The 24486-nt window shown below is 49.3% G+C and overlaps 2 protein-coding genes and 1 long non-coding RNA gene across 3 annotated transcripts; 1 reads left to right on the top strand and 2 right to left on the bottom strand.

Annotated features, from left to right (window-relative positions):
* Positions 1-771: 771 nt before the first annotated feature.
* LOC120602205 (keratin, type II cytoskeletal 5-like) lies at positions 772-12491 on the bottom strand. The gene is made up of 9 exons (XM_039862231.1): positions 11885-12491; positions 9838-10046; positions 7405-7465; positions 6634-6729; positions 5064-5228; positions 4120-4245; positions 3418-3638; positions 2784-2818; positions 772-1387 (listed from the first exon to the last, which is right to left on the bottom strand). Exons 1-9 carry the CDS (start codon positions 12341-12343, stop codon positions 1197-1199), a joined length of 1563 nt encoding a protein of 520 aa, XP_039718165.1. The 5' UTR covers positions 12344-12491; the 3' UTR covers positions 772-1196.
* A 910-nt stretch (positions 12492-13401) lies between these two features.
* Positions 13402-19929, top strand: LOC120602218 (uncharacterized). The gene is made up of 2 exons (XR_005652658.1): positions 13402-13679; positions 17786-19929. It is a non-coding gene; the product is annotated as an uncharacterized LOC120602218 (long non-coding RNA).
* LOC120602203 (keratin, type II cytoskeletal 75) lies at positions 14303-23604 on the bottom strand. The gene is made up of 9 exons (XM_039862229.1): positions 22901-23604; positions 21915-22129; positions 20986-21046; positions 20536-20631; positions 20232-20396; positions 18216-18341; positions 17854-18074; positions 16515-16549; positions 14303-14602 (listed from the first exon to the last, which is right to left on the bottom strand). The coding sequence occupies exons 1-9, from the start codon at positions 23537-23539 to the stop codon at positions 14364-14366; spliced, it is 1797 nt and encodes a 598-aa protein (XP_039718163.1). The 5' UTR covers positions 23540-23604; the 3' UTR covers positions 14303-14363.
* Positions 23605-24486: the final 882 nt, after the last annotated feature.

Here is a 24486-nt window from a genome sequence, read left to right as displayed (position 1 = left end):
TGGAGTCTGTGCCCACTCTCTACGACCCTGAGAGAGTGGGAAATACATCACCAAATAGAAGAATGGGAGAGGAAGAAAGGAGAGAAAGAGAGAAGGAGCGGAGAGGGGATCGAGAGAGGAAACACCCAGGGTAGTGGAGGATGAGTAGAAAAAGGAGTGAGGGTGAAAGAGAGGGTGCGAAGGGCGGGGGAAAAGAAAAAAAAAACTTTCCAGAAGAGAGACATAGCCAGCACAGAGGAAAGAGAAGAAGCCCTGAGCCTGGAGGGTTATTTTGCAGGACTCTCCTGGGGCAGTTCTAACACAGGCTCATTCGGTTCCTTCTCCCGGTGTGCCTGTTGCAGGCCTCTGAAGCAGGGCTGCCTTTCCCATATCCTCATAGGAGCCTATCTCCTCCTCCCTCTCATCATCAGGACATTTCTGTTTGGGCTGGCAATTCTAATATTGGCTGAATCGAGGCAGATTTGGAAGGAATTTGGCTATGAAGTGTCATCGAATGCAGCCCCAGGCCATGGAGAACTTTTGGATTCTTGATAAAATTTTTCCATTCTCCTACAAATAATCAAGAGTTGGTAATATTCTGAAGGGTATTGATTTCTCAATTAAATACTCTGCTGGTGGGAGTTGTCAGGGGAAGTGGCTGGGGGCCTGGGCAGGGACGAGAAAGAAGGAGGTGAGGAGGCAATAAGCGGGAAGGGTTTGTGACATTGCTTGGTCTGAGCGGCCTGCGGGAAAAGTGTTCTGTCTGCAGTGAGAAAGCACACGTGGAGACTCAACTTCAACTTCGTTGGGGGCACCAAGGTCAATTCTAAGCACCCCCATGAAGGGCTGTGGTTACAGTAGATCTGGGTTGGACAGGAGAAGGGAGACCCCAGCTGCACCCCTGCTCTCGAAACTACTAAAGGGCAAAGTCCTAGCCCAGGTCTTGGCTCAGAGCAGTTGAATCAGTGTTAGTTGGAATGGATGCCTGTGGCCCCTGGAGGACTCTGGGATGAGAAGCTAGTGGGGTGCCTCCATGGGGAACCATCTGGAGGCAGAGAAATGGACAAGGTGACCTTAGAACTCACAGGCCACTTTCTCGCTTCCTGTGCCTCCTGCTGCTAGGATTGATTTTGTGCAAGGAGTGTCAGCAAAGCAGCAAACCTTTGGGCTGGGAATTGGGGGCTTTAGTGGGGAGGCAGCTGAGAGGGTGGGACCCTTTAGCTCCTGTAACTCTTCTTGGTGGACGACGTCTTGGAGATGATGCGCATGCTGGAGCTGCTGCCACCCATGTTGCGGCCGCTGGTGGAACTGAAGCCGCCGCCGCCGCCCCCATAGCTGTAGCTGCTCCCGCCCATAGAGAGGCCGCCGCCCCCACTGTAGCCTGTGCCCCCGGAAGAGGAGACCACGGCTGTGGAGAGAAAGCACAGGGCACACTGGCAGGCTCCTCCAGTTTCCCAAGACCCACCCTCCCTGGGTCTGGTGCTCCTGTGGTTCCCTTCCATGGCGCTTTCTCAAGGAACAGGAATCCCCTCAGTTCCCTGGGAGCCGAGGTCAGAGAGAGCGGGCACAGATTCTGTCCCCATCACACACTGCCTCGAAGGGAGCAGTTGCAGAAGACATCGTGCTTTTCAAAGCCCCTTCACAGCTATGAGCACACTGTTCGCAATGGGCCTGAGAGGATGCCATTACTACAAGCAGCCCCATTTTACAGAGGAAAAATTGGAGGCACAAAGAGATCAAGTGGCATGTCCAAGGTCACTCCTGCCAGAAACCAAGGCATTAGGCTCCCATGCTGTGTTCATTTCTCATCTATACCAGGGCATCTCGCTGAATGAAATGCGAGGCCCCATCTGCTGTGATGGAGTCAGAGACTTCCATGCTGGAAGAGACTTCCACTTTCTGGCCATCAAATCCTTGTTAGTGATGTTATTATTAGCTTCCACTTTGTCTCCCACTTTTCTATCATCCCAGACGAACCTCCCCCGGGGTTGGAATCCCCTCTACTGTGTCGCTGAGAGGCAGTCATTTGGCTTCTGTTCACATACTTTCTGCAATGGGGGGCTAACTATCTCAGGACACAGCTCACCACAGTCTTTCAAACATTTGAAGAGGCCTGTTAGGCTTCACTTCTCAGAATCTGCTTTCCAGGTGAAACACTCTGGTTCTGTGTATGAAGTGGTTTCATGTTCTCCCTCATCCTGGTTTTCAGCCTCCCAAATATAGTCTGACCCACATGGAGTCCAAGGGGACTCAGCTTCCCGTGCCCAGGACTCAGGGCTCTATGCGTGCCACCTGTTGGGTCACTCTGAGGGATGATTCCTCCCCATCTCCTACCCGTGAGCTGAGGCCAAGCCAGGTCGGTCACTGCTCTGCTTGTTCAATTGATTTGCTTCAATTCTAAATATATGTCTTTACCTGTAACCTGTTTAGTTACCTCTTGTTAGTCGTGTGAGTTTGAATTCCTGCCAGAACTAGCTGAGAAATTAGGAATTCAGATGGGAGACCCATCGCTCTGTGAGTAGTCCTGTCTTATAACTGGGTTCTCCTGGGGCCCGGGTGGAGTCATTCCTGTGGACTTATGACCCCAGCCCTGGGAATGAGGAGTCACCACAAATCTCTCTTGACTGCACCGGGAAGAAGGGCCGAAGAAGAGCAGGGTCTCTGCAGAGCCTGTGAGAGGGCCTTAATGACATCCCTACCCCAGCCTTTTCACTTTCTGGCCATCAAATCCTTGTTAGTGACGTTATTATTAGCTTCCACTTTGTCTCCCACTTTTCTATCATCATCCCAAGACCTTTACTCACAGATGTTCACGGGTCCGACACCTTCTCCAGTGAGTCTGTTGCAGGTGGAAAGAGAAAGGGACGTTTCATTTGCTGAGACTTTAAAGAGCCCTGCATTCTTTGTATTTAAAGTTACCAGCACAGCACACCTACTGTGGGCCGGGCACTGGGCTTAACAAAACTTTCATTCATCTCATTAGCTAAGGAAGCTACTATGACTATATGAGGGGACATCTGGAAGAGATATTCAGTCAAAATATGTAGGGAAATGGAGAAAGGGACCTGTGCTCACTAGATAGAGAGGAATAGTTAGATTGTAGGCATTTCTGGGCAAACACAGAGGCCCTGAGGCTTGTCCCAAGTGTGACCTCATTTGTTAGAGGGACTGGGCAGAAATGGCCCTGCTCGTGACCTTCCGGGTAGTCACGGGCCATCCATTTCTCTCTGATACCTTTCACCTAGGTCCCTGCCCTGGGTCCAACAGGAGCTGTAGGAGGAGATGTGACTGCAGAAGACCTCTAGGAAGCAGCTTCGTTTTAACTGGGTTCTCCTGGGAATTTCTATATAGGGCCTGCCCCTGCGGGCCTGTTGGCCTCTGTGGCATCACTATAATGCTCTGGTGGAGTCTGAGCCACGGTGGGAGGAGGTAACCCACCTGCACTCCTCGCCCTCCAGCAGCTTCCGGTAGGTGGCGATCTCAATGTCCAGGGCCAGCTTGACGTTCATGAGCTCCTGGTACTCACGCAGCTGCCGTGCCATGTCCTGCTTGGCCTTCTGCAGGGCGTCCTCCAGCTCAGCCAGCTTGTGCTTAGCGTCCTTGAGGGCCATCTCCCCGCGCTGCTCGGCATCAGCGATGGCGGCCTGGAGTGCGGCACACTGCCAGGAGGACATGGAAGTTTGTGAAATCGTCCACAGAGAATGCAGAAAGATGCGGGGTTTAGGTTAAAAATATGGAGGAATTTCCGGAAATGGATCTCATGCAAAGAAGGCTGGAGCTTCATCGTGTTTAAAAATAAGATTAGTCTCTGTCCCCGCTGGATTATTTGAGAATTAGCCAGGATAGAGAAAATTATTTTGGGGGTCCTTTTCAATACTGAACATCTCTGGATAATAGGTAAGTAATGCAAGTCAAAGTTTAACCTTGGGTGTCTCCAGAGGACAGAGCTTTTTCTAGAAGAATTGACGTTGGACAGAATTCAGGAAAAAGGTCCTGACACCCCTGGTGAGGTGGGAGACTGCACATTCCTGGATGGCCACTCCTCTGGGGAGGCTTCGCTCTGCATGGGCTGAGTTAGGACCAGGCCGAGGTCTGCCCGGGGGCTGTGGCACGGGCGGGATGCCCTCTGGAGTGCCGTACCTGCTTTTTCAGATTATCAATCTCGGAGCGCAGCCTCTGCATCATTCGGTTCAGCTCGGAGATCTCCATCTTGGTGGAGCGGAGGTCGTCCCCGTGCTGACCAGCAGACCGCTGCAGCTCCTCGTACTGGGGTGCGGCAGGGGGAGAAGCAGGACACAAAGATGGTAAGTCCAGAGGAGAGAAGGCAGTGGCTGCCCAGGGCCCAGCAGGCTTTCAGTGTGTTGCCTGCGGACGCTTCCCTCTGCTTCCGCCAATTCTCCATCAAATCCATCTCCACTGTCCCTGGGCTCTGCCACTCACTCTTGGTGTCCACCAGCTCCACCCCACAACTGGACCCTTTTTCTTGGATCCAGCCTTTTGTCCTTCTCCCTTGACACCATGTATCTCATCATCACAAATGCAGCCTCATGTGGGAATGCCTGTCACTCTCTGATTTTAAAGCTCTTTTATCATTGTTTTCCTTGGCACCACACCTCATATCCCCAGTGACTCCTCAGCTCAGAATGTTTGCTCTAACCTGGAAAATCTCATTGCGTGACCCATATCCAGCCTTTGACACCCCAAGCCCTCAGCCCCAGACTGCTCCACCTCTCTCCTTTAGATCCAGGAGGCCCAACCTACCTCTTGTTCCTACCCTGCCTCTCTCATTCCTGCGGACACTGGTGGCCCATACGGTCCAGCTGTCCTTCACCTCTCTTCTACAGAGCATTGGACGTGTGTTCACCCTCCCTGTGGCAGAAGGACTGACCACCTTCCACCTTCACCTGGCTATTCCTCCAGGTCCTAATGATGCAGCCCAAGGATTACTTGGAACAAAGGGCAAGCCCAAAGCTGAACTCAGATCCCTTTGACCTCATCAGAGTTGGACATCTGAGAGGATAAAACTCTTACATAATTGGCCAGTTCTCTATAATTGTTTCATAAACTTGACTTTGACACCTCACCTTGGTCTGGTACCAGGACTCGGCCTCAGCCCGGCTGCGGTTGGCAATATCCTCATATTGGGCCTTGACCTCTGCGATGATGCTGTCTAGGTCCAGGTTACGGTTGTTGTCCATGGACAGGATCACGGAGGTCTCAGAGATCTGGGCCTGAAGCTGAGCCAGCTCCTGTGATGGTGTCCAAATGGGAGGGCTGAGCAGGGTGTGCACGTGTGCATATGTGCATGTGTGTGTGTGTGTGCATGTGTGTGCATATGTGTGTACATGTGCGTACGTGTTGGGACACTGTGACCAGACCTCCGGAACAGATCCTGGCATCAAAGGCTTCATCTGTACTGTAGAGATGCAGCACCCTGCTTAGGTCTAAAAGGGCTGGGAAGGACACTAGGAAGGTCGCTAGGTTAACTCCCATTTTTTATCACCAACTCATCTGCATGGAGGGAGGAGCAGCACAGATAACTGTAGCCAGGATTCTCTCGAAGTTGCTTCCACTGTCAAGGAAACACTCCTTGTTGCAACCTGTCAGTGTCATGTTCTGTGAAATGTCTGAGAACATGAATGTCTCATGTTCTGTGAAAACACATCCTTTCACACCAAATAAAGAAATCATCTCATGAAAGAAAACGGAGTCAGAAGGAGCCAGAAAGCTTTGCTGCTTCCCAGTCCTATCTCCCAACTTTGCTCCTCCCAGCTCCTCAGGGATGAAAAATGGAAATCGGCTTCTAATAGCAGAAAGGGCACCGGACTGAAAAATCAAGTTCTGGATCTGCCAAACAGGTTAGATAGTATCTCTGTGTCTCAGAGGGGCTAGTCCTACACAGTACTGCTTCATCTGATTTCTGGGAAGATTAAATAAATCCATGTCTATATAAGCTGGTTTTTGAAACAGTAAGCCCACAATTAATTTGTTCAATTATCACTCCTCAATCATCTAAAGCAACATTCCCAAATTATGACCCACACCAGCAACATCAGCATCACCCGGGAACTTGGTTGAAATGCAACATTTTGGGCTCGACACTAGACTCATTAAATCAGAACTGGTGTTTTAACAAGACGTCTAGAAGACTCTAATGTGTTAGAAAATTTGAGAATCACTGGTCCATATCGCAAATCTAAGTGAAAATATCCCTTTTTCCTTAACAATTGGTTCATGTATTTCTTGCTTCGAGAAATGATTATTTTGTGGTCGTGTGCTGCAATTTGTTTTCCCAAATAGTTTTCTCCTAGTAGCTGACCTAGCTTGAGGGTCTCAGCCCACGGGCTTGCTGTACTGTGGGCTCATTCAAAATTAGGAGCCAACACCACACCAGCTGTCGGCAATAAAGTGAATAAGCAGAGAAAATGATGTCTTTTTGCCCCGTGTGGGCTGTGGTCATTGCTCCTGCTCCTGGAACAACATCACCAACTTCTATTGGGCACCAAGCATATGTGACCTACTGGGCATATTCCCCGTCCTTACCAGGCCTACCAGGGACACAATGCCCCTTCACCCCCTCCTCGATATCGCCGATCCCAGCCGAGGCCCCCAGCTTTCAACGTTCTGAAGGAGAGAGCACTGGGCACTGCTTACCGCATCGTAGAAAGCTCTCAGAAAGTTAATCTCGTCCATTATGGCATCCACCTTGGCCTCCAGCTCCACCTTGTTCATGTAGGCGGCATCCACATCCTGGGCACAGAACATGCTGTCACTCTGAGTCCCACCCAGTCTGGGGGAACCAGCCCTCTGTCTGCGGGTTAGGCGGGGGAACTTCAGCTCCCAGGGATGAGAGCATTTCTGTGTGTCACGTGGTGAAGACGACCCCATCCTGGGTCCCGAGGCTCTCCCTGACTTTCCCTCCTAACACTCTCTGCCCCTTCCTCCCCCTCACACACCACTGCTCCATCTCTCATCTCCAGCTTAGCTTGGGGCTGATTCTCCTCTCTCTCTGCCTGTACACCTCTAAGCGGGAAGGTCCACAGCTCCCCAGAGCTGATCTCTGTCTTACTCCTGTCCACCAAGCCTGACTTGATGTCCTGGAGACTCAACTCAGCACAAGGCCCGTTTTGCTTTGCCTCTCCCTGTACTGGACTCTCCTCGTGGGGATGGGGCCGATGTCAGGTTTTACAGCTCAGACTTTAGAGCCCTGGAACCTGACTCACTTCTGATTATCTGGGTAACCCTGGGGCCACTTGCTTAACCAAGCTGAGCTTGAGTTTTCTCACTTCTAAAGTAAAGCCTGCTTCCAAGATTGGTTGTGCAAATTAAATAAAGCTTTGTATACAAGGCCACATGCTTAAGTGGCAACTGCCTCTCCTGGACGGACTACCTGGGAGTCAGAAGGGATATTCCCTGACCCCTCACCTTCTTCAGCACCACGAACTCATTCTCTGCCACTGTGCGCCTGTTGATTTCTTCTTCATACCTGTGGGAAGGATCGGAAGTGAATAGGTGTTAGGAACAGGGCTTCTGGGAGTGAGGTCCAACTGTGAGGGATGCAGGTAGGCAGGCGATGGCCGGTCTCAAAGAGCAGACCTGAAAAATGCGCTGCTATAGCAGAGCTCTCCTACTATACACGCACCCCCCAAATCTCAAATCAACCGGACAACCTCTCTTGTCTAAACAAAACCCAAATCCGGAACAACAAAACAGAACCACCCCTCATTCTTTCCAATATTGCTTTTCTCAGAGCTTTGCTTCTTGGAGTGCTCAGGTCCCATAAAGGGGCATGCATGCTTCCTTTTTGACTCCACAGTCTCGCTCCAACCAAACAGAGGCCATGAGGGGAGGAACAGGGAAAATAGTAAGAGGCATGCCATTTCAGGCCTTGGCCAGCTCTTCCACCCCATGATACCTTCATGCCTGATTATTAATCTCAGCCACATTGAACCCCACCTGGGAAGCAAAGTCTTTAGGCTAATAGGAGCAACTCCCACCCCCACTCAGTTTTCTCATTCTTCAATCTGCCCCCATGCGGCAGCCCCACTCCCCTCTGCTCACTGATCTCTGGGAAGGAAGTTGGTTTCTGCTCGAGGTGACCCAACCTTCCTAAGCATGGATGAATCCCACCCTCACGACAGCTCTGGACAGCTGTGGTTTGGGCTTTGTCTTTTCCACTTTCCAGCTGAGCAACCTGAGGCAGTTCACTTAACCTCTCGGAGACTTTTTCCACCTATGAAATGGCATGTTGTTAAAACCACAAAGCACTTTATGTATATAACCAGAATCAACCCTGCTCCTTTATTGCCTCTTGTCCAGCAGAATCTGAGACAAGCTCTTTCGTGTCAATTGATGTGGTTTTCCTTATTGTTTCCTCATGATGCCTTTTCATTGAATATAAACATGTGTTCTTCACCTAATTCCATGCGACCCTCCTTGTCTTCTGTGTTTCCCAGCTCACAGTCACTCTGCCAGAGAGCAAGCACCATGTAGCCCTTCTCTTAGACACCTGCCACAGGAACGTCCCCATCTATTAACTAGGAGGACACTATTCAACACTTTCCCCCCAATATCCCTCCTCTGTGCCTTTTTCCTCAATCTTGAGCTTTTATTTCCTCCTCCAGAAAGCCTTCTTGGATTGAAACACTGTTACTCCATGTCTGCACACATATTATAAATTATCCACCTGCACTTGTTTCTCTTATCTGTGTCTGCATCACTATACACATATACCTAAACTTCAATACAATAAAAACTGAAAACACTTATTAACAACTTACTATATACACTGGGCACCCTACCAAGTATTTTACATGTAAGTTTTGATTTAATATTTTCAAACTCCCCCTCCCCCATAAAGTGGGTACTATTAATATCCCCTTTAACAGACAAAGGAACTGGGATTTACAGAGATTAGTTTCCTTTAGGTCATTCAGCTGGTAAGTGGTTGAGCCAAGATTTTAAAGCCACTGACTAGACTCTATACTACTGTCTGATAGAACTTTCTGTGATGATAGAAATGCTCTATAACAGTGTCCGTTACAGAACCCATTACCACAAGTGGCAATTCAGCACTTCAAATGCGGCTGGTGTGATTGAGAAGCTGAATTTTATATTTTATTTAATTTTAATTAGTTTAAGTTTAAATAGCCACATGTGGCTACTAGCTACCATGTTAGCATAACTCTAAAGCCTTAACTCTTACTGGGTTACATAAACAGTGACTAGAACTCCTTATTGAGTCACTCATTTTGTTTGGACCAAGACAATTAGAAATAAGTTAGAAGAATGAAAATAAGAAATTACTCATGTCTATAGACATGAGCATACTATCATGTTTAGTGGTGTGTGTGTGTGTGTGTGCGTGTGCGTGCACGCACGCACGTGTGTGTGGTTTCCAGGGAGAAAGCAGCATACATGGCTCTTTTTCCTCTGTTCCCCGGCCCCCTGGCCAGGGTTAGGGTGAATGCATGAATATTGCATAAGTTAGCAATGGGATTGAGTTGAACAAATGTGAGAGTGAGATTCTATGAGTTTAATTCTTAACTCACAAGTTGCCCTTGGATAAGTCATTTTCTCTCTCAGAGCCTTACTTTCTTTATCTGCCAAGTTTATCAGGTTGTTTGCTGTGTGTATCATGCTCTCTGTGCCCATGTAAGTTGTTATCATCTAGAACCCTGGTCCCTCTCAAAGCTCCAACATTTTTGACTGCAGAATTTCAGTTCATCCTCTGAGTCTACCTTGGTGCCTTAAGTATGCATCCCATTTCCCCACTGGGCTGGGCACTTCTAGAGAGCAGAGCCTCCCCAGGAGCCTCAGGGCAAGGTCTTCGCAGAAGCTGGCTAAAAATCCACTCACTTGTTCTTGAAGTCCTCCACCACGTCCTGCATGTTCTTCAGTTCCATCTCCAGCCTTGCCCGCTCCCCACCCAGGCTGTCCAGCTGTCGCCTCAGGTTGTTGATGTAGGCTTCAAACATAGGCTCGATGTTGGCTCTGGTGGTTTTATGCTCCTGCAGGAGGCTCCATTTGGTCTCCAGGACTTTGTTCTGCTGCTCCAGGAACCGCACCTGCCCCAGCCAGAGGTGAGAGACTGTGAGGGCTTCCTTGCAGCAGCCCCCTGGAAGGCTCTGGGATCCAGGATCCCCCAACAGTGGAGGGGGGATCCTGCAAGACCTCAGAGTCCAGATGGTAGACTCTTCCTCCTGGTCCTCAGCCTGGAAGGAGCCAGGAATGTAGAGAGCCAAGCAAATGTAGGTGCAATGGGCCCGAGAGACAGGCAGTGGCTTGGTTCGGAGCTGGGAGAAACAAGGATGGCCAAAGGGGCTAGAGAGCATCTGAATAACCAAACCATGTTGATGTGTGGTAGGAAACATTCCACCATCATGTTACTGGGTAAAGTTTTGATTCCCATTAAATGGGCAGGAGTTTCTTGGCAGAAAATTCAATCTGTCTATTTTCTTTTCCACATGATTTCTTGAGATCTAGCATCTGGATTCAGTTGCCTACATGCTCCAGGAGTGCTGGAATGGGTCACTCTGGAGTTTCATGGAGGGGGCCTGGGCAGAATCCCAGGCTTCACTAGCTGTGTGGCCTTGGCTAACCCATTGTTCCCTCTGCTCTCTCAGGTCTTCTCTGGTCTCATACTACTAATTTTTTTTTCTTGACTTGCACTCATCTGCCCTTCAGCCTGGGAAAATATGCAAAACCTTTCTCCCTAAGCAAAGTTCTTCCATTGGGAGTAGCTGGAATGACACAACCCCAAGAAGGAAAAAAACAGAGCCTCTAGGACTTCGGAGATGGCAGTGTGCCTTCAGAGGGTCTTTGACAGTGCAACCTTGTCAGAGGAAGGAGGGCAGTTCTGGCTCCAAGTTCCTCCCTAGTCACATCTCCTCATTCCTCATGTCCCCTCCAGATAAACCTAGGACAAGCAGGGCCCACATTCTTCCCCCTCAGAGCCAGGCTTCTGAAAATCTCACAGCTGTTGATACAAACACCAGGCCACGTGGGGTGACACGGGTGATAAAGTTGAAGAACCACTGCCTCAGTGGTTATGTTTTACACATTCAAAGATCTGGGTCCATCTGATGAGGCATTTCATAGCCTGTTAGACCTGCAAAAGTACCATAGAGTTCATCCATCCAACACAACTAAAGCCTGAGAAATTAGGGATTCTCCTAGCTGTAGAGCCAAAGATAGGACCTGGCTGGTTGCCTCTTAGTTTAATACTCTTTCTTCCAGATCTCAAGTATGGAGCCTGAATGATCCAGATCCTTGAAATGGTTCTTCCCAGGTGAAAACAATCACCTTCGGTATGGACAAGCAGTGATGCAAAACAGAATCCAAAATAGAATCATTTCTTTCTCTAAACTGGGGAAATCCCTAGGATTCCAGGCCACACAGCCGGGGGCACTCAGGGCTGAACTCACAACTTCCCTGTCACCAAAAGAAAAGTGTGAAACTCTCTGAGGGCACCCCAGCTAACCACCCAGCTTCTCAGACACACTCAAATCACTAGGCAGGTTGCCACAGGAAGACTTTCATAAACTGGGCAAGAAAACATGACCACTGCCTATTTCTGTGAACTGAACTTGTAACCTTTCTTCCCTTTATCCCTTTCCCTCCAAACGGATCCCCTTTCACTGTCTAATTTCTAGCCCAGTAAACAGATCACTATCCATCAAAAGAATAATGTCCTTGCAGTGAGTCAGACAGCCCTGGGGTCTGGAAGTGGACATATTTCTGCTTTCGCCTCAACAAAGTGGGAAACCACCTCCTCCTCCACCCCATTAGCAGTCTTTCCAGTCCCCAGCCTCGCAGGTCCTGGGCTAGTCACAGCTGACCTCAGAAAAGCATAGAAAACAGAGATCCCCCAGTGATTCTGCCAGGGACCCTTTTTGCCTCTCACCTTGTCAATGAAGGAAGCAAACTTGTTGTTGAGAGACTTGATCTGCTCCTTCTCCTCCTTCCGCACCCGTTGGAGGGAGGGGTCGATCTCCAGGTGGAGAGGAGTTAGGAGGCTTTGGTTGACAGTGACCTCCTGGATGCCTCCAGCTCCAGGCATCATCCCGCCTCCAAATCCCCCGACCCTGTACCCTATGCCTCCAAGACCCATCCCGTAGCCAGCACCCCCAAAGCTGCCCCTGCTTGAGCGGTAGCCCCCGCTGACAGAGATTCTCTTGCTGCCTCCAAGGCCGTGGAGGCTCCTGGTCCCAAAGCCACCCCCAAAGCCACCCCCAAAGCTTTTCCCGCCATGGGTCACGGAGACAGAGCTGAAGCTGGGCCGGCAGCCTGGAAGGAGGTTTGCTGAGGAAGCACTGAAATTTCGAGTGCCCCCCGACTTGATGGTGATAGATCGTTGGGTCATGGCGGGAGCTGGTGCCAGAGGGTCAAAGGAGCAAAGATGTCAAAGGGATGAGGAGCCTTCAGAGTCCAGCTTTCCCAAAGTCTCCTTGACTTTTATCCCTTTCAAAAAATGGGCTTGGCCTGAGAAGATCAAAGACCACTGTGTTGAGTTCATCTCAATGGCATGTCTGGCCACAGCCCATCTTTCTGCCCTGCTAATCATCACAGGGAACACCCTACCCAGGGCAGGACCAGGCCTGGGCATTCAGGCCTGGGGCAGAATCGGGTCCCAAGACCACTGCCTCCCAACCTACAGATTATCTGCCACACTCCGCAGACACTCCCACAGCTTCTCATCTGCTCCTCTCTTCTCGATTCTCAGATCTTGGACTCTGAACCCAAGCGCTTGATAATGCCCTTCCCATCGTGGCCACTTATGAAGACGAGAAACCCCATTTATCGAGGATTCGATCTGTGCCAGACCATGTGGCAAGTCAGTTGCAAGCATTGTGTCGTTTGATTCTCACGATGACTTTTTGAAGGTAGATGACAATAATAATCGCTAACATTTACTGAGCAGCTACTATGGGTAGCTGCTTTACACCTGTCTTCTCATTTAATCTTTACACAGCATCATGGGGGTAGGTGGCTATTATCAGTTTTGTTTTACACATGAAGCAATTGGAGCATAGAGTCATCAAGAAACTTGGTGGGTCACACGGCTGATGAGTGCTGGGTCAATGTTAGGGCCCAGCAGTCTGACTGCACCTCACACCGGTAAGGTGGCTTGTCCGAGGCCAAGTGAGACTCAGGATTTAACTCCAAATTCCTGTCCTCTCTACTTTTCTTGTCCTTGGGTCTTAATGTGCCCCTACCCCCTCGCCCCCAGGGATGAGGGACATTTAACAATTGTTCTCCGTGTCATTACTCTCCTTCTTGCTGTTCTCTCCCTCCCAACCCTTCCAAACTTTTCTGGGTGACACCCACCAGGGCTCAGACCTGATGGGAGGGGTCCAGGAGACTCAGGAATGTGGGTGGTTCCGGATGTCTCACTGCTGCAATTATGGACCTAAATGGCTCCTCTGCCAGGTAAAAGCACTGCCCCAAGGACTGACTTTTAATTCCTCCCCTGCCCTGTTATTTTTCTGCTCAGGTCTGCAAGTTTGAAGCTGTTGTGGAACAATGGCCCCTTTGTTGGCAGAGGGCTGGGCTGCCCACCCTACGTCAGTGGCCTTGGAGGAATACAGTCTGTCTTTGGGAGGGGATGGCATCACCCCGCATGACATACGTAGTGGAAAGCCTGGGCAGAATTTCTGCCCAGGGGCTTGGGCTTCTCAAAGAAGGCATCCCAACGAGAGGTAGGAGGAAGTGGGCAGAAGCTTGGGTGAGGAGTCTGACCAGCAGTCTGCCCTTACATCTCTCCTGTCTCTCCCTGGTTTAGCCTTCTTAGCTCTGGGAGGAAGAGGGGAGGTCTGATATACTCTGAGTACTCCTTGTGTGGGGCCCTGTGCTGGGAGGAGGCCTGGAGGAGGAGGAGAATTGCTCTGTGCTCTATCACAATTCCAAATAGAGGGCTGGATACCAAACACATTACACATACATTTAATGGACACATTCCAGGGAGGGGAGAGAGGGAGCCCTCACTCCCAGCAGGCAGCTTATAAGTACCGTGAGACATGGGGGCTGACAACCTGGCACTGAGATGGCCTGGGAGACAAAAACTCCCCATGTCTGCAACTGGAGGGAGGGAGGAGGAAGGCGGAGCTGTAGGGAGAGTCTCTGCAAGACAAGCTGAATGTGAATCTTAAAAGTCTCTGTGCTGTGGCATGGAGAGGGCACCAGGAGCAGTTCGGGGACTGTCAGGAGGGCAGAGAGGCAGGCTCAAGTTGGGGACTGGGGTTTAGCTAGGATGCCAGGCTTCATAGCACCACAGGTGGGCCTTGTGGAAGGTAGAAGAAGGAGAAAGATCCAGGCTTTCAGGGGCGAGTGCAGATCGGCCAGGTCAGTGGGCAGAGCTGGTTTCAGGGAGCCGGGTGGCGTACTTAGTGCTTATAGCTCTTCCGACTGGAGGACGTAGTGGAGACAAATTTGACACTGGAGCCACTGCCCCCAAGCCCCCGGTTGCTGCTAGCACTGAAGCTGGAGCCCCCGAGGCCTGCACCCAGGCTGTGCCCACCACTGGTGGTGAAGGAGTAGCCGCTGCCCCCGCCGAGACCCAGGCTTCCACCTCCAATGCCGCTGCCACCTCCATAGCCACTGGAAACGGTGGAGGTAACCACAGCTGCCGGAAGAGAGGAGACATGGTTAGGACCAAGAGCAGGAGAGAAGACACCTGGGGTGTCCTGACCTGTGCCCTGAAGTCATGGGGGAGGGACAGTGGTCTCATCAGGTAGTTATTTGTCTCCTTCCAGTTGTCCCATCTGCGTCGTGAGACCGCTGTCCTATGCCTCAGCCCGCTTTGACTTGCAATGAAGTGCCAGGGATTCTCTCAGTCTGGAATGGCTCCCTGCCTCCCCTCTGCTACTTAGCACCTCTCTTTTCCTTGTAGAACTTAGTAGAGACTTCTCTCCTCCTGGCAGCTATTTGGTCCACCTGCCTTTCCCTTTGATCCCATCACACTCTCCCCTGCGGCTCTGTCCCCATCTGCCTCTGTGGCCTGACTCTGAGGTCTCCCTTCCTTCTGCAAGCTCACAGAGGGGACACGTATATACTCCCTTGATGTCCCTCAACCTCCACACTCTGGATCCAAGAGAGGGGCTGGAATGTTCCTCATAAACCACGTGACAGATGACACTTTAGCCAGCCTACTCTGGCCCCTAATTTCCCCTAACTTACTCTTTTCTTAACTTTTATGATCATCATCAAGTTAAACATCTAGGACTCTACTTCGGACTATTGAGAAAGAAAATTGAAATAAAAAATGAACTCTGTTATGGGATGAATTGTGTCCTCCAAAAAAACATGTAGAAGTCCTAATCTCCAGTACCTGTGAATGTGAACTTATTTGGAAATATGACTAGTGTCCTTATAAAAAGAGGGCAGATGTCCATGTGAAGACAGACACACAGGGAAATGGTCTTATGATCACAGAGATGGAGATTGGAATGATGAGCCTAGGACTGACAGCCACCACTAGAAGCTAGAAGAGGCAAGGGAGGGTTATCTCCTACAGGTTTCAGAGGGAACGTGACCCTGCTGGCACTTCAATTTTGGATCTCTAGTCTGCAGAACAATGAGACAATAAATTTCTGTTGTTTTAAGCCACCAGGTTTGTGGTATTTTGTTGCATCAGCCCTAGGAAACCAATATAGACTTGTAGGTTCTTACAAGAGAAAGGAAACTTTAGAAGTTGTGTCATCCATTCCCAAAATTAGCTTTTAGTGTTTCTGGAGCCACTAGACAAGGATATCAGGGTAGGACCCCTGGGTGGTTTAGAGGGCTCAGTCTTCCAGAATCATTAGCTAATACAATCAATTGCTTTTGTGAATCCCACGTCAAGAAAACCAAACTCGCTTGTAGAGTTTAAGTTGTAGAAGTCATTTCTGCTGGCCTCACGGTGCCAGCACTGAGCTATGTGAGTGACGCCTTCTGCTTTTACTGGCTCGGGGCTGTGCTAGCTTGCTAACACCTCTCCTGTTTCTCACCCGACTGCTATGTCTTATGGGCTCTCACTGCGTTGAAAACCTTTGGTAACTTTCTGCATTATACTCTACAGAGTTAAGCCAAGCAGTGGGGCTTCTCCCCAGACTGTTCAGGGAAGCGGCTTCCTATATGGCAATCCCTTATGCCCAGTGCGAAGGCTCCCTTCAAAGGCTGAGGGCAGACCAGGAGTTTTCATAAAGCCTGTCTACATCAAACATACATCTCTGAGCTATACTTGCAGCCCCCCAAGAAAGGGGTAGAGACCTGGGAGTTGGGAAGTGTGGCCCATGGGTCTTTTAAAACCATGCAGAAGTACAGCACACCTCCCATTGTCCCCTCTGTGGTGCTCTCTCACTTACAAAGAGGTAAGAATTGTGACACTGAAGACTCTCTCTTAATATGGCTCCCTTTTTAACGAATTCAAAACCTCAAACCGTCACAAAATGAGCCCTATGGCTGGGATACCCTCCAGTGCCTGCAAGCCCACCCCCACCATCCCCTCAAATAGAAAAGAGACCAACTCCAAATGACACAAAGGATGTCATACTCACAGATGTTAACTGGAGAAACACCTTCCCCACTCAGCCTGATTGGAAGGAGAGGGGAGAAGGAGGTTACTATTGTGTCCAGTAGCTTGTGGGCATTTGAAATGACATTTTTGTAATGGTTTTAAATGCATTAAAAAAAAAAACCCTTTATTATTTTATTGCAGAAGTAATGCAGGTTGAAATTATTTAAGTACTAATAGTGTTAAAAAATAATTTAATGAATGAAATAATGTGAAGTTTGACGTTCATAGGGTAAAACCTGTAATCTAAGAAACACATTTTTGGTTTAAACTAAGTTGACACCTCAAGAGAATTAAAGCTAATTATCCACTGGTGTCAACTGGAAAGCAGGGTTTGTTATAGAACAAGAATAGTTCTCTTTCAACAATGAACTATTGTCATGCATGAGCAGTGCTAAGGTTATTATTTATAGGTGTGGAGAGGAGTCTGAGTCATAAACATAACAATAGCAATAATCAGTCTATTATTGAGGCAGCCACTAGGCTAATTTTGTTTTAGCATCCTGAGGACAGAACTGGTATTCATTCATAAACATATACTCAGAACACTAAAAAGGGCTAACAATTATTGGGTATCTGTTGCCTACACTATGCCACTTAATGCTCTCAACAACTCCATTAAGCAGATACTATTATTTCACTTTTACAGATGGGGAAATTGAAGCTCAGAGAGGTTAATTAACCTGCCCATGATCACAAAGCCAGATTTGAAACCAGATTCATTTGACTCTGAAGCCCACATCTTTGGCCACTAACCTGAATGATAACTAAAAATTAATGAACACTTTTTATGTACCATATGGTGTTGTAAGAGCTTCATGTGTATTTGCTGTATTAACCCTCTTAAACACATTTGAGCTAGTAACTATGCTTATCCCCATTGTACAGGTGAGGACACTGAGGAATGGAGAGGTTAAGTAATTTGTCCTCGGTCACACAGCTGGTTAATGGCAGAGCACAAAGCTCTCCCTGAGCTTTGGGGATCATATGATTCTATCATTGAAGAAATTGAGGCCCAGAGGAGATACTGATTTTCCTAAGGTTACACAGCTAGTTAGGACAGTTCATTCCCAGTCCAGAGCCTTTCATACCACATATCCAGCCCTGCCACGTAACCAAATTTCTCCTTTGATAGAATTTGATTACTTAGACCCGATCATTTCCTAAATCTGATAACGATTTAGTGGTGAAAAAAATTGCACCTGTATTCTTTGTCACCACCCAATTCCACCTACATTTTGCTCTCTTTTCCAGGTGAGCAGCAACTTGAGCCCCTAGGAATGGCCCGACAGCTGGGATGGACTTAGTGCCTTTGCCCTCACCTGCACTCCTCGCCCTCCAGCAGCTTGCGGTAGGTGGCGATCTCCACGTCCAGGGCCAGCTTGACGTTCATCAGCTCCTGGTACTCACGCAGCAGCCGGGCCATGTCCTGCTTGGCTTTCTGCAGGGCCTCCTCCAGGTCCACCAGCTTGGCCCGGGCATCCTTGAGGGCCAGTTCTCCGCGTTGTTCTGCGTCGGCGATGGCCGATTGCAGGCTAGCGTACTGAGAAGGAAAGAGAAAGCCATGAGCCTTACTGGTAGCCCTAGAGGTATGGTGCTTCTTGGATTGGAGTCCTGTGAGCATGGCTGAATGACCCGGAAGACATGCGTGTGTGGGGAGCTCTTGGCCCTGCCAGAACTTTACCTGCTTCTTGATGCTGTCGATCTCAGCTCTCAGCCTCTGGATCATCCGGTTCATCTCAGAGATCTCTTGTTTGGTGTTTCGGAGATCATCGCCATGTCTGCCTGCCGAAACCTGTAGCTCCTCGTACTGAGAGAGCCAGAGCAGAGTCAGTCACCTTGTCAAAAGCCTGGGCTGTTCACTTTCTATGTGCACAGCCTGCCCTCAGTGCCACAGCAGGCCCATCCATTCACTGGTTATTTACACATTCTCTTGTTTATTTATTCAGGTGATATTTCTCGAGCACATCTACTTGCCAGGCACATGCTATGCTCTGGGAATATCACAAAGAACATAATCAAACCCCCTGCTTACAGTTTATTGGGGAGATAGACATTAATCAAATCAGCATATTATCAAATCTATAGTTCCAAACTGAAATAAGTGCCCCTTAGGAAATGAACAGGGTCCTGCAAGAGTGTAATAAAGAAATCTGACCTATCAGGGGGTGGGAGGTGGAGTGGTAGTCAGAGAGTTCCTTCCAGAGATGGAGATGCTCGAGCTGAGCTCTGAAGGATGGGAAGGAGTGACCTAAGTGACTGGCTGGGAAAAGAACATTATTCCAGACAGGGGAAACAGCCTGTATAAGGACCCTGGGGTAGGAAGGAACACAGAGAACCCTAGGAGTGAGAAATGACTTCTTGGTCATTGTCCTTGGAGAGTTCTTGGTCACTGGACGTGCATCTGATTGTGACCATGAATTTTGGTAGTCACACAGACAGACTCCAGTGCTGGGGAAATGGGAAGGGGATGCAGGGAAATGGTGTCGGATAGAGCCGAGGCTGTAGAGGGCTCAGTTCTGAAGACTCTGTAATGGAATCCTCTATCTCATGGTGCACAACTAGGACACCTTCATTTAGGGGAAATAGATGCACCCTGTCTCCCCGAGCAGACTGGAGTGAAATCCACATCTTTCTCAATGGAAGGAGGGACCCTGTGACGATTTGTCAGGTTTTGAAAGTGCTGAATAGCTTAGCTCCTGTGTTTCTAGATACAATGGTCAAAGGGAACAGCACCTCTACTAGCAAAAGGAATTGTTCACTATAAATTTTAACCACTTCACCTGGGATTAAGTGCTTCCCACCTCCACTCATCATCAAGGGGCTGCCTCGGCACTATGCACCCCTCCCTGTCAGCTGACTCCCTCTTCTTTCCCACCACGTTGCAGACTTAGGGACTAAGAAAGTGCGCAGAGCAAGCAAGGGATCGAAGCCAGCTCGTAGGTGAGCAGCTGCCCCTGAAAAGCGTCTGGATTTGGCAGGAAGCTCATCTCGTGGGTTGAACTATTCAGCCTACTACACCCCTTCAAAGCCAAACCTTCTGACCATCTGTACCTTTGGACAGCAGCTCTCTGTGGTGTCCCAACCTCCCTCTTCCCTATACAAATTCTCTTGCTCAACAAAGTGCTTGCTCATTTCGCATTCCAGCCCTGCAGGACTGCTTGCTCAGCCTTAAACACCTCTCACTTCCTTGGCAATCTTTCGGTCTTCGCTGCTTCCAAAATGGGCCGAAAATCCATTTTTATTAAGATTATCTATTTCCCTCCCAAGATTGTCCATTCACTCCATGGCCTCCCAGATCTTGGGTTCTGTTTATTTATTTACAACTCTGTAACCCTGCTTGGCATGTAGTCAGAGCTCCGTAAACATGTAGTGAATAAATAAGCCCTTTAGAAACAGCTTTATGACTGTTCCCTTATTGTTTCAGAGTTTCACTCAGCCTCCAACCAGATCATAAGAGATGTGGGAACGGTGGATGTCCTGAGCAGCCAACATCAGCAGACCACCTGTTAGGGTGTTTGGTTGGGTTTCAACACACATTTTAAGCTAAGTTTTTATAGCACCAGAGATGCTTCTGCCAAGTTGAAGGAAGCGGAAATGCTCGCGTTTCCCGAGGCTTGTGGCTAATAGTTAAATGATGATTTGGAGCATCAGAGAACACGAGCTTTGGACCCTATCACAGCTGTGCCCACACACTCACCTTCGTCTGGTACCAGGACTCGGCCTCAGCCCGGCTGCGATTGGCAATATCCTCATACTGTGCTTTGACCTCAGCGATGATGCCGTCCAGGTCCAGACTGCGGTTGTTATCCATGGACAGCACCACGGATGTGTCACTGACCTGGGTCTGCATCTGGGACAGCTCCTGCAGAGCCAATAAACTCAGTGTCACCAAGGCATAAAAAGAAGGGCTCTGAAATCACGCGGTTGACCACCCATCCACATCTGGAAGCCCTCATTTGGCATTCCTGACAGGAGGGATAAAAATATTTGCAGTCTCTTACTTCCTCATAGAGGATCCGTAAGAAGTTGATTTCATCAGTCAGACAGCTGACCTTGGCCTCCAGTTCCACCTTGTTCATGTAGGAGGCATCCACATCCTGGAACAACAGCAAAGGATACTCTTCTGAGACCCCAGCCCCAGGTGGTGAGTCTGAAAAAAAGCTGGACAGACTCCTCCCTGGCCCTTCTAGGTTGAATTTTAGCAAACTCTGCATCTAGGGTTTGGGGTTGGGAGCAGGTGATTACTGAAAACTGGCTGCTTGGGTTCCCTGGGCTAACAGAAACCCAAGCAGGGGAAGTGGGGCCATAAATACAGAGGGAGCATTTTGGCGTGAGCTCTCCCGATGTTCTTAAGGTTGACGTGACATTTCTTGGGTGGGGTAGGGGTCAGGTCACCGCACACATCATGATTCAGTTTTGAATTTTCTCCTTTGAGAGACATTTCCACCCACCTTCTTCAGGGCCACAAACTCATTCTCAGCAGCAGTGCGTTTGTTAATTTCATCCTCATACCTGTGAGCAGAGGAGAGGGGGCGTATTGTTGAGCAAGGTTTCAACTGAGCTCTTCCCAGGCCAAGGAGGACGGTACTGATGTGGCAAGGGTTAAGAGACCTCAAATCATCTCTAGCTCTTCTGCTGACCTGTGTGTGACTTTGGGTGATTCATTTAACCTCTATTTCTCCCTCTATAAAAGGGAGAACAATTTCTTCTGAGAGAGGTTTTTTTCCTTCTTTCTTGCACAAGTTTACTCTTTAAAAAATCGTTTTTGCCTCAAGTGTTTGCTGTAAACTTCGTTCAGGACACTGTTCCTGGCAAATTCTGATATATTTTCACTGAACCTCAGGGCAGCTGTTTGAGCAGTGTGCTTTAGTAAGTATGTATATCTTTAACTCAGAAACCAAGGTTAAGGCAGCTAAATGGTCAGTGAGGACCATTTTACTGGATATCCCCTTTCACTGGATACCTTGCCTACTGCGGTCCGGGTGATGGCCAGTCAAATTTTGTCTTCCTGAGGAGGACCAGATTGCCTGTCTATACTCTAGTGTGCATTCTGGAACTGCGAGCCCATGTCCAACGGAGTTAAATAATATGCTGACCATGAAATGACATGCTTTCCAGAGTAGCAACGTTTTGTTAGGTGAGGCAGGTATCCCGTTATGGTAGTGTAGACAGGTAAGAATAAGCTCCTTGTTAATAGTGATACATGAGATGAAGGTCCCTCTGTTACCCCCCACCATGCTGTCTTCATCTTATAGGATAATGACTTCAAGTTTCAAATGTTCTGGCTGACATTAGCATTTGCTCCTTTGCACCTCTCTGGTCCTCATGAAAAAGAGCCCTGGGATGATTGCATGTGACCAGGAGCCCACCTCCCACTTACTTGACTTTGAAATCTTCTACGACGTCCTGCATGTTCCTCAGCTCAGCATCCAGCCTGCCACTCTCGGTGGTGACGTTGTCCAGCTGCCGGCGGAGGTCATTGAGGTAAGCGTCAAAGAAGGGCTCCAGGTTCTGCCTCACAGTCTTGGAGCCCTGCTCCTGAAGGAGGCTCCACTTGGTCTCTAGGACCTTGTTTTGCTGCTCCAGGAACCGCACCTGGAAGGGAGAAGAAGAGAATGAAATTTTGAGAAACTGAGAAGACTTGAGAAATTAATGGGAACCAGACACTCCAACTAATAAGGGAGGGAAGAAAAATATAACTCTCACCTGTCACTACATAATTGACACTCATCTGTCAACTACATAATTGATGACTCCAAGTCAAAATGAGAAAGCCCTTGAAGCTACCCTGAAGTTGTCTGGGGCTTCCATAGAACTAGTGTAGTGAGCTTGGAGGCCTCTACGAGTTGATAGTCTCAACACCTGCTCTGGGTTAGGTTAGTTTGCTGAGTGGAAACTCCTCCTATAGAGCAGCGGTCTCCAACCTCTTTGGCACCAGGGACTGGTGCTCCTGTGTGAATCTAATGCCTGATGATCTGAAGTGGAGCTGAGGTGGTGATGCTAGCACTGAGGAGGGGCCATAATACTGATGAAGCTTTGTTCCTGCTGTGTGGCCCGGTTCCTAACCAGTATTGATTGGTCCATGGCCTGGGAGTTGGGGATCCCTGCCGTAGAGAACAACTTATCGTTCCCTGGCGTTGACTGAACCAGTCCACATGGCTCCAAGGAGGACAGGAGAAATTTCCACAAGGTCCCCTTGAGCAAGCTGGCCCCACTTGCAAATGCCTCAGCCCCCTGGGAAGTACCTGCTGAGCCAATGTGCTTTCACAGGGAGGCTATTGCATTACTGCTCCCACTCTAGGCCGGGGCCTCTCCAAGAGGTCTTGCCACCCCAATCCAATGGAGCAGATGCAGCTCCCGGCTCACCTTGTCGATGAAGGAGGCGAACTTGTTGTTGAGGGTCTTGATCTGCTCCCGTTCCTCTTTCCGAACTCGCTGGATGGTAGGGTCAATTTGTAGGTTGAGGGGAGTCAGGAGACTCTGGTTGACGGTGACCTCTTGGATGCCTCCAGCGGGGCAGACAGGGAAACTAGGGCCAAAGCCTCCACCAACTCCGCCCCCATAGCCAGATCCACTGCTGACCCCAAACCCACTGCTCGCCCTGCCACTTTGGAAATTGCTGCCACACCCACTGATGGAGACCCTCTTGGTCCCTGCCAGGTTGTAGAGGCTGCGGCTCCCAAAGCTGGTCCCAGGCCCGCTGATCCTTCCCAGCCGCCCACTGCCTCCCGTGGAACGGGTCATGGAAACGGAGCTGAAGCGGGAGCGCCCGGAGGCTGGAGTGGTGGCCGAGGTGGTGCTGAAGCCTCTGCGGCTGCCAGTCTGGAAGGTGATGGTGGACTGCCTGGACATAGTGGTTGAGAAAGGTGGGCAAGAAGAGCTCCCGATGTGGGTGCGTGTGAAGGGGGATAAAGAAGAAAAGGCATCTGGGGAGCCCCAGGCCCCTTGGCTTTTATGGGCCTCCGGGAGGGGTGGGCCAGTGCTGATGGAGGCCTCTGACGGCATCACCTAGGCATTCGCCAACCCTGAGCTCACATTCAGGAAATGGTGTAGGTTCCCTCTGGTTGGTTCCCCGGCGCCCCTCCCCCATGTGGAAACTCCTTTCCAGTTGCAACTTGATCAACAGGCAAATGAGAAGCATGTTAATTACTTTCAGTCATGTCCTAATGATGCATCTCATAATGGACTCAAAAAACACTGCCTCATTTCTGAACCGCTCTCTTAGGCCTGGGATCGACTCCCTCCTGTCCAAACATCTTGTGTCATTACAAGTGACTGCAATTCGCTGTTTCCTGTTCCTTCCTATTCCTTAGCTGTTTCTCATTCTTGAGCATTTCTCAGCTATTGTTGCTCAGTTCTCCTCCCACCAAGCCATCCCTCCAGATAGTGAAAACCCTGCTGTACCCATCTTCCTCAGGAATCCACCCAGTTTTGATTGCTTCTTTATTTTACTCCTAAGCTTTCATCTCCATTGTGTAGGTCGCACATGATTTTCTGGAACACGAGCGAACACGTGCACATGTATGTCCTTTCCACTGGTATGCAAGGTGACTCTCAAGACCAGACCTTCTGTCCACTGTGGAGAGAAACTGTGAGAGTGGAGAGACGGCTTTGAATCCCAGCCCTGCCAAGGTACTTGTGAGACCTTGAGCCAGTCATGAAACGTCTGAGACTCAGTTTGAGTGTCTGTAAAATGGGGTTTGTAATGAGCATTCCTGTGTGAAAATGACTTTTGCAATGCCTCAGCCATGTTAAGTGCTGAGTAAATGTTTGTTAGATATTTTCTTCTTCTGAACTATCAGGTGAGTAAGAATGAAGTACCGGCGGTGTGTCCATTCTGTGGCAAGTTCAAAAGAAGCATAATGCATCTTTAACAATGGACTCGTGGTCTTATTGGGAAGACAACACTGAAGCCCATTAGGTAATTGATGAAAAGGTGGTAGACACTAAAA

This window comes from Pteropus medius, unplaced genomic scaffold (genome assembly GCF_902729225.1).
Source record: "Pteropus medius unplaced genomic scaffold, Ma_sr-lr_union100, whole genome shotgun sequence".
In the NCBI taxonomy this organism is placed as follows: domain Eukaryota; kingdom Metazoa; phylum Chordata; class Mammalia; order Chiroptera; family Pteropodidae; genus Pteropus; species Pteropus medius.
Note: the sequence above shows the minus strand (reverse complement) of the source record. Positions and strands in the feature narration are given on the sequence as shown.